This window comes from Lemur catta, chromosome 1 (assembly GCF_020740605.2).
Source record: "Lemur catta isolate mLemCat1 chromosome 1, mLemCat1.pri, whole genome shotgun sequence".
In the NCBI taxonomy this organism is placed as follows: Eukaryota; Metazoa; Chordata; class Mammalia; order Primates; family Lemuridae; genus Lemur; species Lemur catta.
In genome coordinates, this window is record NC_059128.1 from 24,872,681 (window position 1) to 24,892,245 (window position 19,565).

The window sequence follows — 19,565 nt, forward strand, 5'->3', positions numbered from 1 at the left end:
CTGTGTGACTGGCACTGAGCTGTCCTGCTCTAGGCGGCAGGCATTCACCTGGGGTGGGGGGAGCCATCTGTACCCTCCCCTGGGTCAGCCGCACATTTTCCTGGGTAGCTGTTTGCCTCTGCGATCATGGGACAGCCTAGAACTCCACCCAGACTCCCCAGAAACAACATCTATGACTGTGGTGTCACAAGCTTCCTATTCTATTCAGGTGAGACATTCAACCACAGGGACAATCACGCAGTCAGCTGGTGACAGGAGGAGAGTCATGGGGGTTTAGAGGCAAAGTTCAGACACCAGCTCTGTCCCTTGGTAGCGGGGTGACTTTGGAGAAGTCACTTATCCTCTCTGAGCCTCAGTTAAGTCATTTGTCAAATGGGAGGAAGAGTATCTATTTTGTGCTCTTGTAAGATGTGAGACTACACATGCTTGTCACACAATAAGTCTTCTACAAATGGTGGCTACAAGTTTAATCTTCCTGGGCCTCTAATTCCCCATCTGTGAAATGGGGACAAGGGCTACTCCCTGGCCAGGCTGTGGTAGAGATGAAACGAGACAGTGCATGAAGCAGACACAAGATGGCCTCGTTGCTGTAGGCTCCGTGGGTGCAAGACCTGGGTTTGCTTCACCCTGTAGCGAATGCCCAGTGCCCTGTAGAATGCCTGGCACACGCCTGAGGCTCTTGGTAAACATTTGTGGAGTGAGTGAGTAAACTAAGTGCTACCAAAATGGCAACTGCAGATTGCTTTAACTTCTCTGAGTCTCAGCTTCCTCACCTGTAAGACGGGAGGGCTGTCGTGCAGACTACGGGCTTTCAGCTGGTGCTGCAAACACTCCCTGGCCCTGAGCAGTCCTGGCACCCCACTCCCTGGGCACACACCACGCGAGGCAGCTGCGTAAGTAAGAGCAATGTTTACTGAGCGATACAGGACTGAGTACTATGAAGGGTTTACAAGGATGGAAACGCCCCCACCCCCGCCCCGGCCACCCCGACACCCAGAGACTACAGTACTTAGGAGTTACACACAACGGCCATAACTGGTGGATATCTGTTCTTAACAAACAAACCATAGCATATTTATACTGTATCACATCGAGTGATTATAGAAATCCATATATATATTGCTTGTATAAAATCTTTTTTTTTTGTAAAAAATATTAAAAAAAAAAAAAAGTATAAAAAACATGTGCAGTTGAAAGCCCTGCTAGGACAGCCAGTCTGTAAACATTCAGTGAGTATGTGCTTTGGAAGGGCGCCCGCGCCTCAGTGCCCACAGCAAACTCCAGCAGGGCCGGCGAGGGTGCACCCAGCTGCCACGTCCCGGCCAGGGCCGCGCTGGACCGAGGCAGGCAGGTGTCAGGGCCCCAGCACGCCCCTCTCCAGCGTGGCATCAGGGGCGGGGCAGGCGGATTGCAGTTTCATTCTGAGTTCCATCCTCAGCCGCATTTTGGTTGCAACTCATGGCTTTTCCTGGCTGCTCGGAGGTCCCTCAGGTGGGTGTCCTGGCAGGGAGGCTGGAGATGTGCCCGAGGTTGGGCATCTCTCTGGCCCAGGCGCCTCTGTCCTGCCTCCCTCAAGCTGGGCCCCAGGCAGGACAGCCCTACCTGCGGGTCGACTTTGGTCTCAGCGCTTGGTCCCTCTGGGATTCTTCAGCCCGCTCTTCCCCTTGTGTGGCCGATCTGAGTTTCACAAAAAAGCCCGGCTGACGCTGGCTGTGCTGAACCTCATCACATAGTTTTTCATGCACCAAGGAAGGGGCCTCTGGGGCCCCCTCTTCTCCCCCCTCTTCGTCTCTTTTCTTCCTCCTCCTCCTCCTCGTCCTCTTCCTCCTCCCAGCCCATGGTCACTTCTTCTCGAGCTGCTCCAGCAGCGGGTTGCCTTCTGACTCGGGGGTCTTGACGCTGTCGGTCCGGACGATGCAGGTGGGGCGGTGCCGGTTCAGCATCAGGATGAGCTGCTGCCGCTCCTGCTTCAGCTCCTCGATCTGGGTCTTGAGCTCCGCGTTCATGAGTTCCAGCCGCTCGGATTCCTATGCACAAGGACAGAAACACGCTGTAAGCTTCCAGCACAGACCAGCTCTGGGGAGAGGCTCTGCCTGCAGGTAGGCACAGGGCACGCTGGCTGGCACTTGCGGGTTTTCTGCCTGCTGGTTCCCACTGAAGGAAGCACAGAGCCCGCTATTGAGCCCCTGGGCTAACTGACTTTCTGCAGGCAGTGCTCATCACACCTGTGACACTGGCCTGTGTCACAGTGGGATGAGTCCAGGTTATACTCTGGGGCCAGCCAGGCTCATGTCCCACTTCCCTTCTGTCCCCCAACCCATTCCAGCCACAGTGGCCTCTTCATTGTCACTCAAAAATGCTAAATACTCTCCCGCCTTAGGGCCTTTGCACAAGAAATAAAGGGTGGGAAAAGAATGGAGGCCAAGTGGCTCTCAAGCAGACCCATGGAGGGTCCATGAGGGTTCAAGGTGGTCCACAGATGGCAGTGCAATGGCAGAGGGCTTTGATGTGTGACAAATGCATGTTGGGGATATTTTGGCCTGTGGGATCAATGAGCCCAGTGTGATCATATCATTCCTCTTAAAACATGTGTTTTCTGGCTATTAGACTATAATTATTTAAACAATCTCTTCCTTATCCCCATAATCCGGACACTTTGTTCACAGAGAGGCAATCGACAGCCATCCTGCTGGGTCCAAAATGAGCTTTCAAACAGACCTCACGTGAGATTCCCAGTGAACGTCCAGCTTAGCGGGAAATGCTCCCGGGAAAGGAAGCATGTTGCTAATTTGATGGTGGGGGGGTCACATGTTCATAGCATGGATAGGGGGTGGGCATATCAATTCAAAGCTTGGGGGTGAAACAGTAAAACAGACATGTATCAGAATCGTTTTTCTGGGACTGTGTCTAAAAACTTATAACCAGTTTGACAACTGCAATTTATGCAGGGGCCAGCAAAGTTGTAGATCGGTTGTCCTCAGCTAGGAGTGACTTTGCCTCCCAGGAGACATTTGGCAATGTCTAGAGACATTTTCGGTTTGGTTGTCACAACTCAGAGGAAGGTGCTACTGGCATCTAGCGGGTAGAGGCCAGGGAAGCCCTAAAAATCCTACAAGGCACAGGATGGGCCTTACAACAAGAACTATCTGGTCCAAAATGTTGCTAGTGCAGAGACTGAGAAACCTGTCTCAGTCAAAGCAAGCCGTGGTTGCGGTTGCGTGCGTGATGCCTGGACAGCCTAGGAGCCACGGGCCCACCCACCATCTGGCAGGGCGCAGGGGGAGCAGCCTCCCTCTGGGGTCTCCGCGGCCCTCAATGGGGCCCACGCCCTCCCCCCACGATGCCGCCTTCCTCACACCAGCTGGTCTGACCAGATCATTCCATGTGCTCACCCCGAGGTGGCAGCATGGGCGCCCAGGGAACTCGGAACTGCTGAGATCTGCAGGCCTCGTGACCAGACGCGGAGAGAAAACAGCCTCACAAAAGGAAAAAAATGCTCAGGGGGAAAATATTGAAAACCAGCTATGGAGGTTTTTAGTTCAACAGGCTGAGACACGACTGCGAAGATGGCCTGGTCCTCTGTTCTCAGGATTCTGAAAGAAGTCCCTCTCAGAGGATAAGGATAGACCCCCCGTGAAACCGTGGAAGTCTGGGACCCCTCAGTCTGGGGCACTTACGTGCCAATTTTAGCCACCTGCTCTCTGGGTCTGACTCACCAGTGACCCTGGGAACCTCTCACAAACCTTCTGACTATCCAGGTTCCTCCAGCTCAAACTGAAGCTCCATCTTCAAATTCTCCTCTGCCTCTGCCTCTACGAATCTCAGAGCCACCCACCCACCCATGAGTATTTGCTGAGGACCTGCTGTACACAGTGAATGCTCTGGCAGTCCATACGCCATGAGCCCCCAACATGGCCTTGTGGAGCTTCCACCCTAAGGGGAAGAAGAAATTCATGTGGCCAGGCGGAGCTTACTGGGTGACTACCACCCAGGGTTCAGAAGACGGTCAGAGAGGGCTAAATAGCAGCATCGGACCTTGGGCTTGAAAGATGGGTTGACTCTGGTTGGTAGAGAAGGGTACAGAGGGACTTCCAGGTAGGGAGCCCAGAGTGAACCAGGACACAGACATGGGAAGGCTTAGGATGTGTTTAGAGGACAAAAATATTCCAGTGTGACCATAGCTCACTTTAGGACATAGCAGGGTATAAAGCCGCAATGGTGAGTTTAGAGCCAGCCTGCAGCTCTGGAACCCTTGTGGGTTTAGCACCAGAGTCTAGAGCCGGTTCCTTAACATCTCAGTTATCTTGTCTGTAAAAAGGCGAGGATTGTGGGGATTAAATGAGCCCATGGGGAAAAGCACTTTGTAAACCAAAGGGTTAGAGAGGCTTAAGGAATTTTTACTTTAACGTATGAGCAAGAGAACAGTATGAAGAAGAAAGAGAAGAAAAGAAGGAGGATGTTTCAAAGTAAAATCGGCAGGTCTTGGTGACTGCCTGGATTTGGAGAAGGAAGGAGACGGGGCAGAGAGCTGACTGTGAACCCGAGGAAGGGTCTGAGGAACAGAGCCTGGGACGGAGCTGTTCTGGAGAGCAGGGGAAAGGACAAGGAAGCAGTTTGGTGTGGGGCACAGTGAGTTGGAAGTTGAAACAGGACATGCAAAGGGAAGCATAGGACAGGCAGAATTCGATAGTGCCACCCACAGATCCACCTGCTGGGAACCACCGCGTGTCAAACCATCCCTATGTGTGTCACACAGAAAGACCAACGAGGTGTGGGGCAGACTGCCTCACACGTGCAGGTATCATAGGAGTGGCACTACATTCTGTTGGCTGGAAAATGTTAGAGATGGGATATCCTGAGTTCTGACTGTTTGGCTGTCAGAATGTCAATAGCTGCTTTTTAGTTTCTAGTTTTATTTCCTTCTGTATTCAAAGAGTTTTCGGTTGGTGCTGCATATTTACTTATTGTATAAGTTGAAGTTCAGAAGACTCTTTTTTAACCATGGTTGTAGATGTGGTTTGTGGCTTTATAATAGCAATTACCTGATTTGTTTTCCTAATTAATTAATGAATGAAGGAACTGGGCTATGTTAATTATGCAGTGAATAACTCTGTCTGCAGTGTTGCTTATTGTTTTGCCTTCTGGTAGATATTTATTGCCCTAGAGAAAATGAAACCATTTGTTGTTTTAGAATAGAATTAGTGCAAGTTAAGTTTCTGCCTCCTACACTGCAGTTGGCAAAGGCGGTAGGAAAATACCAGTGTGGGGCTGGGGGTCCTGGCTTTTCATCCTGGCTGTGTGACTTTGGCAAAGTGACGTTGCCTCTCTGGGGCTCAGTTTCCTCCCAGAAAATATGATGATTGGCCCAGGAGACTTTAGCATTAAGACTGTCTGAATGTATAAAAAGAAAAGTTATTCTAAAGCACATAAAATAGAATTTCACTTAGTTTTTGTAAGAGTTGGGAAGCCTGATGTGGCTTTCTGAGCCCCGAAACCCTGCCTAGATTGAAATCCTGACTCTGCTACCCATTAGCTGTGCCTCCGCAGACAAGTTTCCCGATGTCTCTGTCCACTGCGCAGCGGGAACTTGCTAAACACTTGCTGGCTGGAGGGGTGGATCAGCAAATGGGTGGATGAATCTGAGCCCACCGCTTGCTAGCACTGTGACCTTGGGCAGGCAACTTGACCTCTCTGAGCTACAGGTCAGTCCCTAAAATAGGGATAATTAATTAGTATTCACCTCACTGAAATGTTATAAGGATTAAATGAGATACGTGAAATGCCTGGCACATAGTAGGTGCTCAACAAGTGCTACCAGAATGTGATAAGCAGCGAGTGTTGTTTAGTTGACACGTTTATTGTGCTGGTGTGTTACTGGCGTGCTGTGCACTCGGCCTGCCTTGCCGCTAACTGGCTGGCCAGCCTTAAAGGCAGGGACATTATGTGAAGCTTCTCTGCTCCCTGCTGTACCTTGCCCAGATCTGCCATGGCAGGCACCTGGTGCTGGAAATGAGGTATGTAACACTCCATCCGTCTTGAAGCGTCTTAGAAACTTCCTGAAGACTTCCAGCCCAATGCTGCACCACTACCTCTTCCAAGGGGGCTCCGGGGGCCTATCTCCCGCCTGCAATAACCATTCCCCTGCCCTAGACCCTCGAAGCCTGGAGGTAAACACATGGCCCCACACCGTCCCCACCATGGCCTCAGGATAGCTCTCTGCTTGTTGCCAGCATGAGAAGAGATCCATAGACCACCCCCCCCAGTGTCCAAAAACACGAGGCCAACCCTGCCTTGTCTCCCCAGCAACCACAGGGGCCCATGTCTGCTCCTCCTGTGTGTCCCCCGGTGCACCCAGCACAGCGCAGGGCACTTAGCACATGCTCACAATACTTGCTGGATTGGCGAATAAACAAAAGAATGAATGAATGAATCAGAGCCAGTACAGCAAAGAACAGGCGCTTCGAGGTTGGCCACACGCTTGACTCTCAGTGCTCCCACTCGGTTGCTAAGAGGCAAGTTACTTAACCTCACTGTACCTCAGTTTCCTCTTCTGTAGAAAGGGAATAATGAAGCTACCCGCCTCATGGTTCTCATGCCAATGAAATGAGATAAGGCACACGCAGCACTCAGCACAGTGCCCAACTTTACAAATACTGGCAACGATTGTTAATTATTGCATACTTGTAGAATGGTGCCTGACCCGTTATGTTATTATCACACATGGTTATTATCATTATTCAGTGAGGAACCAGTGATCGGGGCTGGGGAGGCTGAGACTGCTGGTCTGGACCCATGAGCTTTCTGGCCACGCTCCCTCACTGCCACTGCCGTCCGGAGATGCAGGGAGGGTCTGAGAGACAGGACTCAGGGGAGAGAAAGAACAAACACCCTGCTTGGCACATTCCAGATGAAAGGGCAGATAGGGCCAGAAGGAAAAGCACCCCCTGCCCCGCCCATGGCTAACCTCTGCAGGCAGAGCTGACCTCTGACCCCTGGGGACAGCAGCAAAGAGCTCAGAGGTCATCTTCAGTGGGGCTGAGGGGCTGGCCAGACGGGATCCAGGGCTGGCTAAGCCACCTGCAGCTAAGGGAAGTAGCTTTTCTCTGCACAAAAGTAGCCGGCCCAGGTGCTGTGTTCTCTGCCACATGCAGGATGTTACCTCCTAGCTCCATTAGCACCCACCCTAGACACCCCTGGTAGCTACCAGGGGACCACAATGGGTAGTAGCAGTCCTGGGTCATCCTGGTCAGTTAGCACAAAGGGTCTAACCTCGTGGAGGGGAACTTGACCCCTCCTTCCTACCCTGAGCTTCCAGGGGGTGAATGCGGGCAGGAAACGCTGCAGGCTGCCCTGTCTTGGTTGGAGGGGCTGTTATTAGATGGGAGGCAGGGAAGACGAGAGGGGCCAAGGTTGCCTGGGCAGCTGCCAGCAGGTGCACATAGATTGCTCGGCATTTCACGGCCTCTGCTGGCCCTGAGTGCACGAGCCCACTCTGAGGAACACGCAGGCCCCCGCCTGGCCGGCTGCCCTGCTCACCCGCTGCAGAAACTCCGTGCGCTCCTTCTTCTTGTTCCGGCATCGGGCCGCTGCGACTTTGTTCTTCTCCCGGCGCCTTTTCCTCCGCTCCTCTTCCTCATCTAGCTGCGAGGGCACAGACCACCGATTAGACACGAGGCAGGCCTGGAGTGCAACTTCCCTCCCGACACACAGACAGGCAGGGGGATAATTCCTCCTTCCTAACCCCCTTCTTGGCAGGGAGGGAGCAGTCACTGTCTCCCAGCCAGTCCAGGGGTCCTCTCAGAGCATGTAGGCACCCCAGGGAGGAGTCAGTGTCCCAGAAGGGCAGGGACACTGCTGTGGTTTCAGTGTGTCCCCCAAGTTCCTGTGCTGGAAACTTAACCCCCAGTGCAACAGTGCTGAGCGGTGGGACCTTGGAGAGGTGGCAGGTCAGGAGCCCTCTGTCCTCATGAATGGATTAATGCTGACACAGAGACAGTGAGCTTGTTATAAGAGCAAGTTCGGCCTTCTTTTGCCCTCTTGCACTCTCTTGCCTTCCGCCTTCTGCCCTGGGATGACGCACCAGGAAGGCCCTCGCCAGGTGTCAGCACCTTGATATTGCACTTCCCGGCCTCCAGAACTGTGAGCCAATAAATTTCTGCTTATTATAAATTACTTCAGTCTGGGGTGTTCTGTTATAGAATAAAACACAAAATGGACCAAGACAGATACCTGGGTTCTGCCAGAGTTCAGGAGGCCAGGAGCCTGGCAAGTGCACTCACACAGAGGTGGCACCCAGCGGGTGGTGACAGCCTGTTCTCCTGCCCAGCCCAAGCCTTCTGGGCACGATTTACCAGGCCAGCGGTTCCCAGGCACTTCCTTTACAATGCCTCGGGCATGGACACAGGTCCCACGTTCCACTCCCACCCCATCTCCCCTCTGTGGCTGCCTTTGTCTCCCACCCCCTTACCCCCTGTTGGGATTTTCAACCTTCGCTGCTCCTCCATACCCAATATTCCTCTCTCTTGATCCGCCCAAATGCTGGGATCTATTTCTTTCTGCTACTAACCATCTCTTCACCTGGCTTTAACCCTTTTCCTTGCCTGTGCATGTTCCTGCCCAAGGATGCTCACCTGTGAGAGGGCTGGGGGCCCCAGGGGCACAAGCGATGGGCCCCCTGAGTCTCCAGGCTTGCTTCTCCCCCAGGACATGCTAGGAAGTTCACCGTGCATGAAACAGAGCCCATGAAATGGGAAGGAGGAAACTCGCTGCCCCCCAACTTTGAATCAAAGTTGTTGTTATTGTTCATTAGTAATAATAAGAGGTGGGATTCGTTGCCTACTTTGCTACATGCCTTAAACATATGTTATTTAATCTTCATAATCCAAGTCCTGTGAGGAAGTTGCTATTACTGTACCATTTTACAGACAGTGAGACCAAGGCTCAATAGTTCAATTTGCCCAGGGCCATACAACTAGCCATTCGACCAGGAAGCGGCAGAGCCAGGATTTGAGATCAGATTTCTCTGGCTTCAACCTTCCTGCTTGACCACTGGCCCTCGCAGCCCCAGTCCATCAGAAGCACTTTGACGTGGCACCTCTCGCCGTCCATTACCTACCAGGAAAATCTGAAGGACACACGGGACCAGCTGGGCTGGGGACAGCCCAGAGTCAGAGGCCACTAGAGGAGTCGCTGGATTGCCCTGGCCTTTCCAATTCTCTCACTTCTCCAGCTGCGGGGGGAGCAGGGGGTGGTGATTCTGGCAGCCCAAGGCCTGGAACAAGGTCTCAGCCCAAAGGGCCACAGGCCAGGAAAATAAACAGCCTCTCTCCGCACACTCCCGGCATGCCCTAGCAGCGCAGGACAGAGGGCCTGGGCCTGAGACCAGTACCACGGCCATCGGCACAGGCCCTGGCAGGGCAGCCCTCTTCCCCTGCCCCGCCACCCCCGAGCTTCCCCCTGCCCCATGCCCACCCCACCTGGGAGGCTGCTGGAGAGGCGCCTTGTCAACAGCACCACACCCAGCACCTCCCAGCCTGTGGCCTCCTTTGAAACCCAACCAGAAGTGACAGCTCCTCTGGCTGACCCGCATCTGGGAAAAGAGAAACCTGGCCCAAACTGATTCCGCCCAACCTCAACCTCACCCCCAAGGAGGCCGAGGTAACCGTGACGACAGGCAGGGGAAGGAACTGGAGGAAGTGGCAGGCAGTGCAATCTCCCCTCAGCCAAGAGGGTTTGCCCACAAACTGCCAAGGTGATGTGTGCAGGCCGGGCACGCAGGGCCTCCGGCCCTCCCCACCTCTGGCCTCCGAACCCCAGCTCCCTCCCCCATGTCGCAGGGGCCCTCCCTCCACAGAAAGTCGGAGCAGCAGCAGCTGGAGGGAAGTTTAAGAGATGGACTGGGCCAGGCTAATGCCCAGATTGGGGGCTGTTCCACCTCCCCTGTCCAGCCACATTAGTCCTCTCCCACCGTCACCCTCCCCCAAGCCAGCCTGTCCTTCTCCGTAAACCCTTACTCAGCCTGCAGGAGTAAATGTCACCTCCCATCACCTCCTCCAGGAAGTCTCTTTGACTGCCAGACAGAACTGACTGCTTTTTCTGTGCTGCTACAGCACTGTAGGAGTCTCCGTCACATCCCAACACAAGCCTTGGTTTGAGGAGGTCCCTGTTTTCCTCGCTGGTCTGGAGGACGGGGACAGAGAAGGGACCTGCACGTGCCCAGCACCTGGCGCAGTGCTGGCGCTCAGTAGGGGCTCAGACGAATGAAGGTAATAAAGGAGTCCAGAGAAAAATGCCACAGGCCTGGATTCTTTAGCTACAAAGTGACTTATTACCCCTGTGTGCATCTGCATAGCCTTTCCCCAGCGCTCACAGAGCCTTCTCTGCGGGGAAGGTCTCTGCTCTCTGTCCCAGCAAAGCTTGGGATTCGGTCTTGCCTTCCCAGAAGCACGTTGGCTGAAGGCAGAGTCTGCATTCATGGGGTGCAGGCCCCATTTGGCTGTGGCAAGTCTGCACGAATCCTAAGCAGGCCTGGAGGGAACGCAGGGTGTGCTTAGGCCCAAAGCCCCCAGTTCCACAGCCGCTACCAGCTTCCAAGCCTGTCCCCAGGCCTCTCCTGCGCCCAAGCCTCCCCTTGACTGACGTCTCCCAGTAAGGCAAGGTGTGGCCCAAAGCCCCATCCCCACACCTTCCCTGCCGACACTGTGCCCCGTCTCCCCTAAATCCTCCTACTGCTATTTAAGAGCTGCCCAGAGATGAAGAAAACAGCCGCTGAGGCCCAGCCAGAAACAAGCCCGGAGTTCAGCAGGCCCTGGCACCTTCTCCATCCCCCCAGCTAACTGGGACTGCGCTGAGATCCGCACCCCTCAACTGGGACCATCTGGAGACCCCCTGCCCTCTTCCAGGCTCTTCTTTCGTCCCCAGAGTCAAGGCTGCTGCCTCCTCCTTCCTGACGCCTCTTGAATTCTCTAAAGCATTTGGCCACGGTCGGGTGTAAGACAGCAGAGTGTTTTCACCACACACAACTCCGACATCTGAAACCGGAACCCCAAAATGGGAGCTGACTCCTTTTTCTGCAGATACAGCTGGAGGAACGAGGATGTCTGAGGAGGAGGCAGTGTGACACTCGATGCATTTAAAGAACCACGAGATGGGGCGAGGGGGTGGGAGGGAAACGTATCCCTCCCTGTTCTCGAACTTAGTTTCCCTCAATCCCCAGGCAGTCCCCAGGGCAAGGCTGTCTGTGTCCTGGCAGTGAGGGTGCTCCTGTGCCACGCTGCACATTGGGTGGAGGGACCAAGCAGGCCCTGGGTGGCCCAGCCCCTGGCCACAGCCGACTGCACGAGCTACGGGTAGCTGAGCCAAAGCTGGGCCATACTCCCTCTCCTGGGACTTAAAAGTGGACTCAGAGATGCTGCCTGCCGGACTGGGGAACATGCAGGGTGGCAGCCGACTTCAGCCGTGTGCCGGGAAGGCAAAAGGTCAGGCCACTGAAGTACAGAAATGAGCAGGGACCGGAGACCTTGTGGCAAGAGAGAAACAATCACTCAGCTCTACGAGGGCATCGGAGAGACAAAGAAATAGGGAGACAAAGAGACGGAACGGGTGACAGAGAGAAAAGCTGGGCCTGGACCAGGCTAAGGCAGGCGAGGTCTCCAGGGCACATGTTTGAGCGGGTGCAGGGTGGGTACCCGAGGGCGAGTGCCTCCTTCAATGGCATGCCCCGGGCACCTCACCCAGGCCCTGAGAAAGAGAGCTCCCGACAGAGAGGCAGAGACAGAGACAGAGAAACACACAGACCACAGAGAGACAAAGGCGGGTGGAGAGAGCCGGAGAGAGGCCGAGACACAGAGATAAACACACAGACAGGGACAGAGGCTGACGGCCTAGACAGGCAGAGGGACACACGGTGGACAGACAGAAGGTACACACAGAGAAAGAAACTGTCTTGGCCCTCTTGAACCCACCCCATGAGACCTGCCCATGCTCCCTGTCCTGAGGGTCCATGATGGACACCCCCAAATCTGCCCTGAAAATTCCTCCGTTGGCCTGGAGGGACTTTGAGAAGCTTCCTGACACTTGACACTGAAATGCCCGGGACACCAAGGTTCCACCTTTGTAAAGTCCAGTGGTGCCAGCGGATAATGAGGAGATGAAGATGGCCCCCAGTGATGCAGGGGAGAAATCCTACCCGGGGCCATGCTTCTAGAACCATGGTGGGGGGGAGTGCAAAGCCTGGATGCAGAAGGGCCCTTATGCGGCAGCCAACAAAATCAAACAGAGGTGAGCCGCCTCCGTAGGTGTCGGACTCCCTGGCTCGGGAGTCCTGGCAGGAAACAGATGGCTCACTCAAAGGGGTCCCTAAAGAGAGTTTAATGAGGGAACTATTTAGGGGTGTGGGGTTTAGGGAGCCCCTGACCAGCAGCGGTGAGGAGTCACGAGCACCCCAGGCCTAAAGGGGCCAGGGGCAGGGGTGATTATTGGAACCTGGGGACAGCTGTCGCTTGGCCGTGGGAGAGGGTCACCAGACAGGAGCGGTGGTCTTTGGTAGAGGAACACAAAGTGTGGTCCGCAGGCCGTGGTATCAGCCTCCCCTGGGCACTTGTTAGAAATGCAGGATCCTGAACCCCACCCCAGCCCGTCTGCGTCAGAATCTGCATGTTATGTGAGTCCGAGGGGATTGGTCGTGTGCACGGCGACGTTTGTGCTGGAGGCTGTGAAGGGCTCACACTGTCCGTTTAGCAACGGGCTGGGATGAGCCACTCACGTTTCTCCACCTCTGCCGCTGCCACTCTGGCCCAAGCCCTCGCCGCCTCGGCGCTGGACGACTGCAACAGCTCCTAGGGGCTCTCCCTTGCTAAAATGCAAGTCAGCTCCCCGGCTTAAATCCTTCCAACGGCTTCCATCACTTATGGAACAAACTCCGGGTTCCCTCACAGGGCCTGCAGGGCCGAGCAACTTGGCCCACCGGCCTCTCTGACCTTGACTGCTCTCCTCTACCTCCAACTCCAGTAACGGGCCCTCCTTCCTCTTCCTCAAAATGCCACATTCTTCCCTGTTTCCAGGCTTTACACTCACTGTTCCCTCTGATGGGACTTCTCGTGGACGCCTTCACTGGCAACCCCAATCTAAAATAAAGCCCCCCCTTATTTCTCCATTTATTTCCTTCAAGGTCCTTTCACTTGCCTTTGCCACGTGTGCGTCTGCCTCTCGTCAGTCTCCCCTGAGAACGTTAGTTCATCCACCCATAGTTAACCTATGTGTATCAGTATCTTAGTCTCTCTCCTTCACTGGTGTCACCGGGCCACTGGAGCTGGGCACGGCACAGAACAGGCCCTCGGTGCGTGTGGATTAATTACATCAACTATATTTATTCACCGTCTCAGTAGCCACCTAGGACAGCTCCATTGGCCTCCCCCACTTTTGCAGATGAGGAAACTAAGGCTACCGAGGCCACTAGGATGCTCAGTGACAGCTCAGAATTCGAACCCAGGTCTTTTGGCCCCAGGGCCTGAGTGCCTCTTGCTCTTCAAGGGGCAGGTGGTGTGCACGTGTACCCCACATGTGGTAGCAAGGCCCCCAGTCTTTTCAGCTACATCCTGGTGATGGGAACACAACAGAAGCTTCCAACTCTAAGGGCATCCACCATTTTGCTTTTCATTGCACAATGATCATGAACGTGTAGCATTCAAGCCGCACAGTTTATGGACGGGTCCCGCCTGCGGGCCACACAGCTTTCTCACACTGGTACTAGCAGCTCAGATCTGATTTTGAATTCTAACTTTTCACAAGCATTTTCAAAAATATGTCTTACAGGACTCATGAAGAGAAAGAATGAGAAAGAGAAATGACACTTTCAACCGAAGGCACTGAAAATAGAGAAACTCTCACGTGGACAAAGCAGTGAGGAAAAAGGGATAAAGCATGCGACGGCATAAATAGAGGAAAAACGCAAAACCCAGCACTAATCAGAGTAGCCAAAGTAAGAGGGGCTTCGTCTCACACCAAGAATAGTCACGTGGGCAGAGAGAAGCAGGCTAACCGAGTTCCCCAGAAGCTCTGCTACGGACCAGCTGTGTGCTCCTGGGCAAGTCACTTGGCCTCTCTGAGCCTCCACTCCTTACCTGTACAAGGAAGGCATGGAGCCCTGGTGCACAGGGCTGTAAGGAGCACTGCGTTCCAGCCCAGAGTGTGGAACACAAGAAGGTTCCGTAACCACCCTGCTGCCGCAGGCGGGAGGCAGCGCTGTGGATAGCAGCAGCACACCCAGCCTCCCTCCCCTCCCGGCAGGATGTGGCATGGGAAGGAGACCTGGAAGAGGGAGCAACTGGGTGAGGGTGCCTCAGGGCATGCTGAGTTGTCACTGAGCAGGCCTGAAGTAACAGCCCCAGAGCAGCCAGCCAGGCCCACCAGGGCCCCCCTTCGTGGAGGAGCCACATTTCAACACCAGGGGCCCAGAGCACCCTGGGAAGTAAACACCCAAATACCAAACATACCAGACATTCCCCCTCCTAAACAGGGCTACACTGAGCCAGGGGCTGCGGTCCCTCCCTATCCCCCAACCCCCATCAGTGAAGCAGGGCAGCCCAGGGGCAAGACCTCAGCCAGCTGGACCCACAACCTCCTCTGCCTCCTCCTGCTTCATGGGGGAGGAAGGAGGAAACCCCAGGGGCCCTCAGCCAACACCCTTGCTGCCCTCGAAGTCTGCAGGGGCCAGGCCTCCCGTCCAGCCTCTCCCCTGGGGCTGGGCTGCTGGAACCTCTGCCCTCCTGACTCTCCGGCCTCCTCACTCCATGGCCAAGGGCTGGACCTCGGCTGGGCCTTACTGAACTACGGGGCTGCTTCAGTGAACCGTGGGCAGGGACAAATGGTCAGTCACCTCCAGGGGGCCCAGCAAGCAACTAGCCATTAGAGGAGGAGGAGGGCTGGATGGGGCTGTGCCACCCCTGCCCACACAGGAGGGGATACCCCAACCACCCCCCATGTGATGCAGCCTCCCTGTTGCTGAATCTTCCAAGTTTTCAAGACGGGTTGAAAATGTGAAATTTTAAAGTAAAATCTCCCAAATTTTAACGTCAGCAACTAATTCCATTTTGAAAGGAACATCGGGGGAGCCAAACAAAACACATCTGCTCGTGCCCACGGGCTGCTGATTTATGACCTCTGGCGACAGACCCCAGCAGGGTTTGTCCTCAGAGGCCTGAGTTCCGGTCTGTGACCTTGATGACCTTGGGCGGGTCAGTTCACCCCTTGGCCCCTGTGGCTCATCTTTAATCAACACAACAGCTTCCACGCTCACTAACACATCTGCCAGGTGGCTCGCTGGGCCTCACTTTACAGGTGAGAAAACTGAGGCTCCACGAGGTGAAGTGCCTGCCGGAGGCTGCCAAGCTGGGAAAAGGCAGAGGTTTGACCCCATGACACCAGGCTGCCTCTCCAAAGTCCCTGCCGGCTCTGACTTCCCTGGTTTTCATTCATCCAGCCTTCAAGGGCAGTGTTGGCTTGATGGGGTGGGAGGGGAGAGATGTAGGAAGGACGCACCCCACCTCCTTTTAAGTCTCTGCTTTCACAGCTCTTAGTGCCAGAAAGGGGCTTTTGGAAAGCACCCAGGCCAATGCCTAGATTTTACAGGTGAGGAAACTGAGGCCCAGGGAAGGAAACGGCCTGCTGCAAGGCTCACACTTGAGGGCAGGGACTGGGTCCTCACGGACAAGTTGGAAAGACGCTGCTCAGTTCATGTTCCTGGGCCTCCTGGCTCTGCCTGCTTGTGCGTCACCCTCTTTCCTGAATTCTCTGCACCCTGGGCCCACTATCCCACACCTGTCTGTCCTCTGGCCTCGCCTTTGCAGTCTCTTGTCTCTGATCCTCTTCCCATCCCTTCTGGGCTGATGTCTTCCAGGTCCTACCTTGGCCTGCTACGCTTCTCACACTGCATGTACTCCCTACGGATCTTCATTGTTCTCTTTCCTATGGTTTCAGCCACTGTCTATACACTGGTGCCAACCAAATCTTGATTTTCAGGCCCAAGCAGCCAACCACCAGCTGGACACTCAATGTGGATGTTCCTCAGCCCCTCAAAGTCTTTACTCTCAATTGCTCACTTCATCTCCATTCTCCACCCCTTCCCTGGAGCTGGAGACTGAGGACATCCCCCACCCAGTCCCCCTCACTGTCTCCCAGTGTGATCACACAGGCGACCCAATTCTACACCCCAAGTCTCCCCGCTGTCCATGCCATGGCCACTCCCCAGGCCCTTCTTTCTCCTGGACCCCTGCCCCGGCCTCCCAGGAGGCCCCCGATCCTGCACAATCATCCCCCATCCCAGCCCCTGGAAGGACTTTTCCTAAAACACAGATTTGATCCAGTTACTGGACTCCTCACCCTCAGGATGAAGCCCAAGCTCCTTATGTCAAACAAGGCTGCTGTGACTTGGCCCCTCCTGCTGTGGCCCTACCTCCCTGCATCCCACCCTTCGCGCTGTGCTCCTGAAACACTGAGCTTCTATATAAACACTTCCCTGGCCTGCACGTCCTCATCCTGCTGCGCCCTTGGCTCACTTCTCATGTCTCCTCTACACTCAGCTGAGCGTCACCTCCTGCAGGAAGACCTCCCTGATTCTCATGCCCTCTAGGCTGAGGAGGTGTCCCTCCGCTCTGTGCTTCCATGGAACTCTGAGCTTTTCCTTGTCCCCACTGTGTTGTATTCTATCCTGAGTTTCTGACTCCTCCATTCAACCATAAGTCCCATGAGGGCACAGCCTGTGTCTTGTTGGCTTTTGTGTGCTCAGCACCTTGCAGGGTTTGTGGCAATCAGGAGAGTTCAAGAAACATTTGCTAAAGGGAGGAGGGGATGCCTGATGCACAGAGCTGGTGATCTGGATGAGAACCTGGGACTCCTGACTCCCTGTCCAGTGCTCTTTCCACTCTACTCCGGCTGCCCGCAATGCCAGGATGTAATTAAACACGTCCACCTATGGACAAACCCCACACACTGGACGCCACGCTCCCTCGAGGAAGCTCTGCCAACCACCAGGTGAAGGCTCTGAACAAGAGCTGGCAGAGGCACCTGCCAAGATGAGTCACCGGGCGCTCATGGCTGGGGGCGTGGGTGGATACGCAATTGCTCAGTGCGCTGAGCATCTGCAGGAAACTGCGCAGGGAGCAGGGCTGTTAACTGACAACCTGAGGTTCTGCACCCCAGAAGACCCCCAGAGACCCTAGATCCCCACTGCATCCTCAGGCTAGGAACTCAAGGTCATTGAAAGGGATGGAGTCTGCCAGAATCCCACTGCTTTCTGGGAAGAGAGGCAGGGACGCCTTCTTTATGAACTGGAAGCCTGACACCCTGCGGTCTTTGTGGGGCATCTGAGCCCACAGGTGGACCCATCCAAACTGACTTCTCTGGCTCCTCATATCTTGGTGAGATGAAGCATATCTCTGACCATGGCCCTTCCTACTGCCCTGGCTCATAGTAAAAACCTTCTTGTGCGTTAAAAGACCCACAAGCAATAGGCTGCTGGGGCGTGGGGCTGGTTTATACGAACAGGATAGGGAAGGGCCCTTCTCTAAAAAAGCAGTGAAGAATGGGTCCATTCCACTGCTGAGAAAAGACAGCATTGTGTTCAGAACAAAGCCTGAAAAATCCAGCTGGACAGGGTGACACCCATTTGCGGACAGTCCTGCAAAGGAAAGAGCAAACACTGTTACTAGAAAGGTGAGAAAGAGTCCGGAAGACACGGGAAAAATCACCTTGGCACAGGCAGAAAACCTAACATGGAAGAAAAAAACGACACGATGATTGCTGGGAAACCCTTTCGCCGGAGAAGAGCTATTTGGGGAATGATGGCCTTTGCTGAAATATGTCTATTTCAGAACCGTCTCATATTTATGGTTTAGTGGGATTTGGTTTCTCACTAGGCAATCAATCTGTTTTCTTGTCCAATTTACAGTCACTTCAAAAGATGAGAAAAGGGGAGAAAGAGTGGTCCTCACAAGACTCTTACCACCCCCCAAAGACTGGTAAGAAGCAGAATGCATCTGGCAGGGAAAAATCCATCTTCTTCTCAAAGAGTTAATAATACAGCTGAAACTGATTCTTCAACGACAACAAATGGCGTAATATGCCTTGATTACACTGGATCAAAAATGGAGACAAGAAAGAGCTCCTGCGAAATGACTCTATCTACAATTAAATGAAAATGCAGTAGTTGCACAGAATATTTATGAACAAGGCTGTTCTGAAAGTCCCGAGTTGGCCAAAGTCGAAGAACATTTCAAGAGCCATCTTATTAAAGCCTTTGGAAGTCATTTGTCTTTCATCATGAAGGTGAAAAACAAGGTCCTTGGTTTAATTATTCTCCACCAAGGCAGTTCCGTTTAATCTGTATGCAGGGTGTGTGGCTAAAACACGGATTTCAGCCAATTTCTTTCAGGCAGAAAGCACAGATAACAAGCAAATCGCCCCGCAGAACGGTGACCTCTATACAGAGGGTACTGCACGCCAGCTAATGTAAATCCCACCAAAGTGACAGGGCCAGAGCAGTTCCCAACCAGGGATACCTGGCCTGGAGGATGGAAGGGTGATTTCATTGTGATGTATGTAAGGAAAGGGATGTAATTACAGTCCAGAGAGGAGGTAAGGAGGGCTCCGCCACACCGTGGCAGGTGAAGTGGGGCAGAGTTCCCCTGGCCAGGGCTGCGGAGTGGCTCCCCTCTCTCAGACCGGAATTGCAGAGAACTCCGGGTCTGCAACAGCAAATGAGGGTTCCTTAGGCATCAGAGCAGCTTCTCTGATTCTGTCTTCTACAACAATAAAGGAGCCAGTGGACTGACAAGCTTCCCAGCTTAATTCATTGAGGAGTCCCTTAAGGCGTGAACACTAGTGACGCTGAGTATCTTAAGACATGGAAATAACTGGCAAGACATGGAAATAACTGGCTTGGAAACGCTAAGGTGTTTGCTGACTCAGAGAACAACCCCTGCCTTACACAGATTCAGGGACCACAGGCACTAATGAACACCCAAGGCAGGAGGACCTATCCCGGAAAAATGTGGTTGTAGATCCTTTAGCCATTCTCAAGATAGAATCATTGCCAGTCAGAGCTGGAAGGGGCGATCAGGTCATCCAAACATGAGTGGAGCAACAGAGTCCCCTGGAGGGCTTATTGCATCATGGATTTCTGGACCCCACCCTCTGGAGCGTGTGGTTCAGTAGGTTTAGGGCTAAACCCAAGAATATGCACTTCTAACAAGCTCCCAGATGCTGGTGTGCTGGTCTGCAGACACTGCTTTGTGTAGTGTTGACATAAACCAGTGGGTTTCAGGCTGGTTTCAGCAGCAGAAGCTTCTTGTTCAAATGATACCACAAAATACTAAATAGATAAAGGTGGTATGCATTTTATTCCAGGGCTTACAATTGCATCACACACTTATAGTCATTCAACCAGAACAGTAAGATGTGTTTTGGCTGATGAAAAACCTTTACTCAGAGCTTTTGTGGGACAGTAGAAGGTTTCTGACAGCCTCAGCATCCAAATTATTCCTGTCTTTTGTTTTCCTTGCATATGCAGA

The 19,565-nt window shown here is 53.7% G+C and overlaps 1 protein-coding gene across 3 annotated transcripts in view; it reads right to left on the reverse strand.

Annotated features, from left to right (window-relative positions):
• Nucleotides 1-893: 893 nt before the first annotated feature.
• Nucleotides 894-19,565, reverse strand: part of JDP2 (Jun dimerization protein 2) — a 37,948-nt gene continuing 19,276 nt past the window's right edge. For all 3 annotated transcript variants that reach the window (XM_045563594.1, XM_045563585.1, XM_045563604.1), the window contains exons 3-4: nucleotides 7,537-7,641; nucleotides 894-2,027 (exon numbers count right to left, since the gene is read on the reverse strand). In XM_045563594.1, the coding sequence (XP_045419550.1) occupies nucleotides 1,842-2,027; nucleotides 7,537-7,641 (291 nt within the window). In that variant the 3' untranslated portion in view covers nucleotides 894-1,841. The remainder of the gene's footprint in view (nucleotides 2,028-7,536; nucleotides 7,642-19,565) is intronic.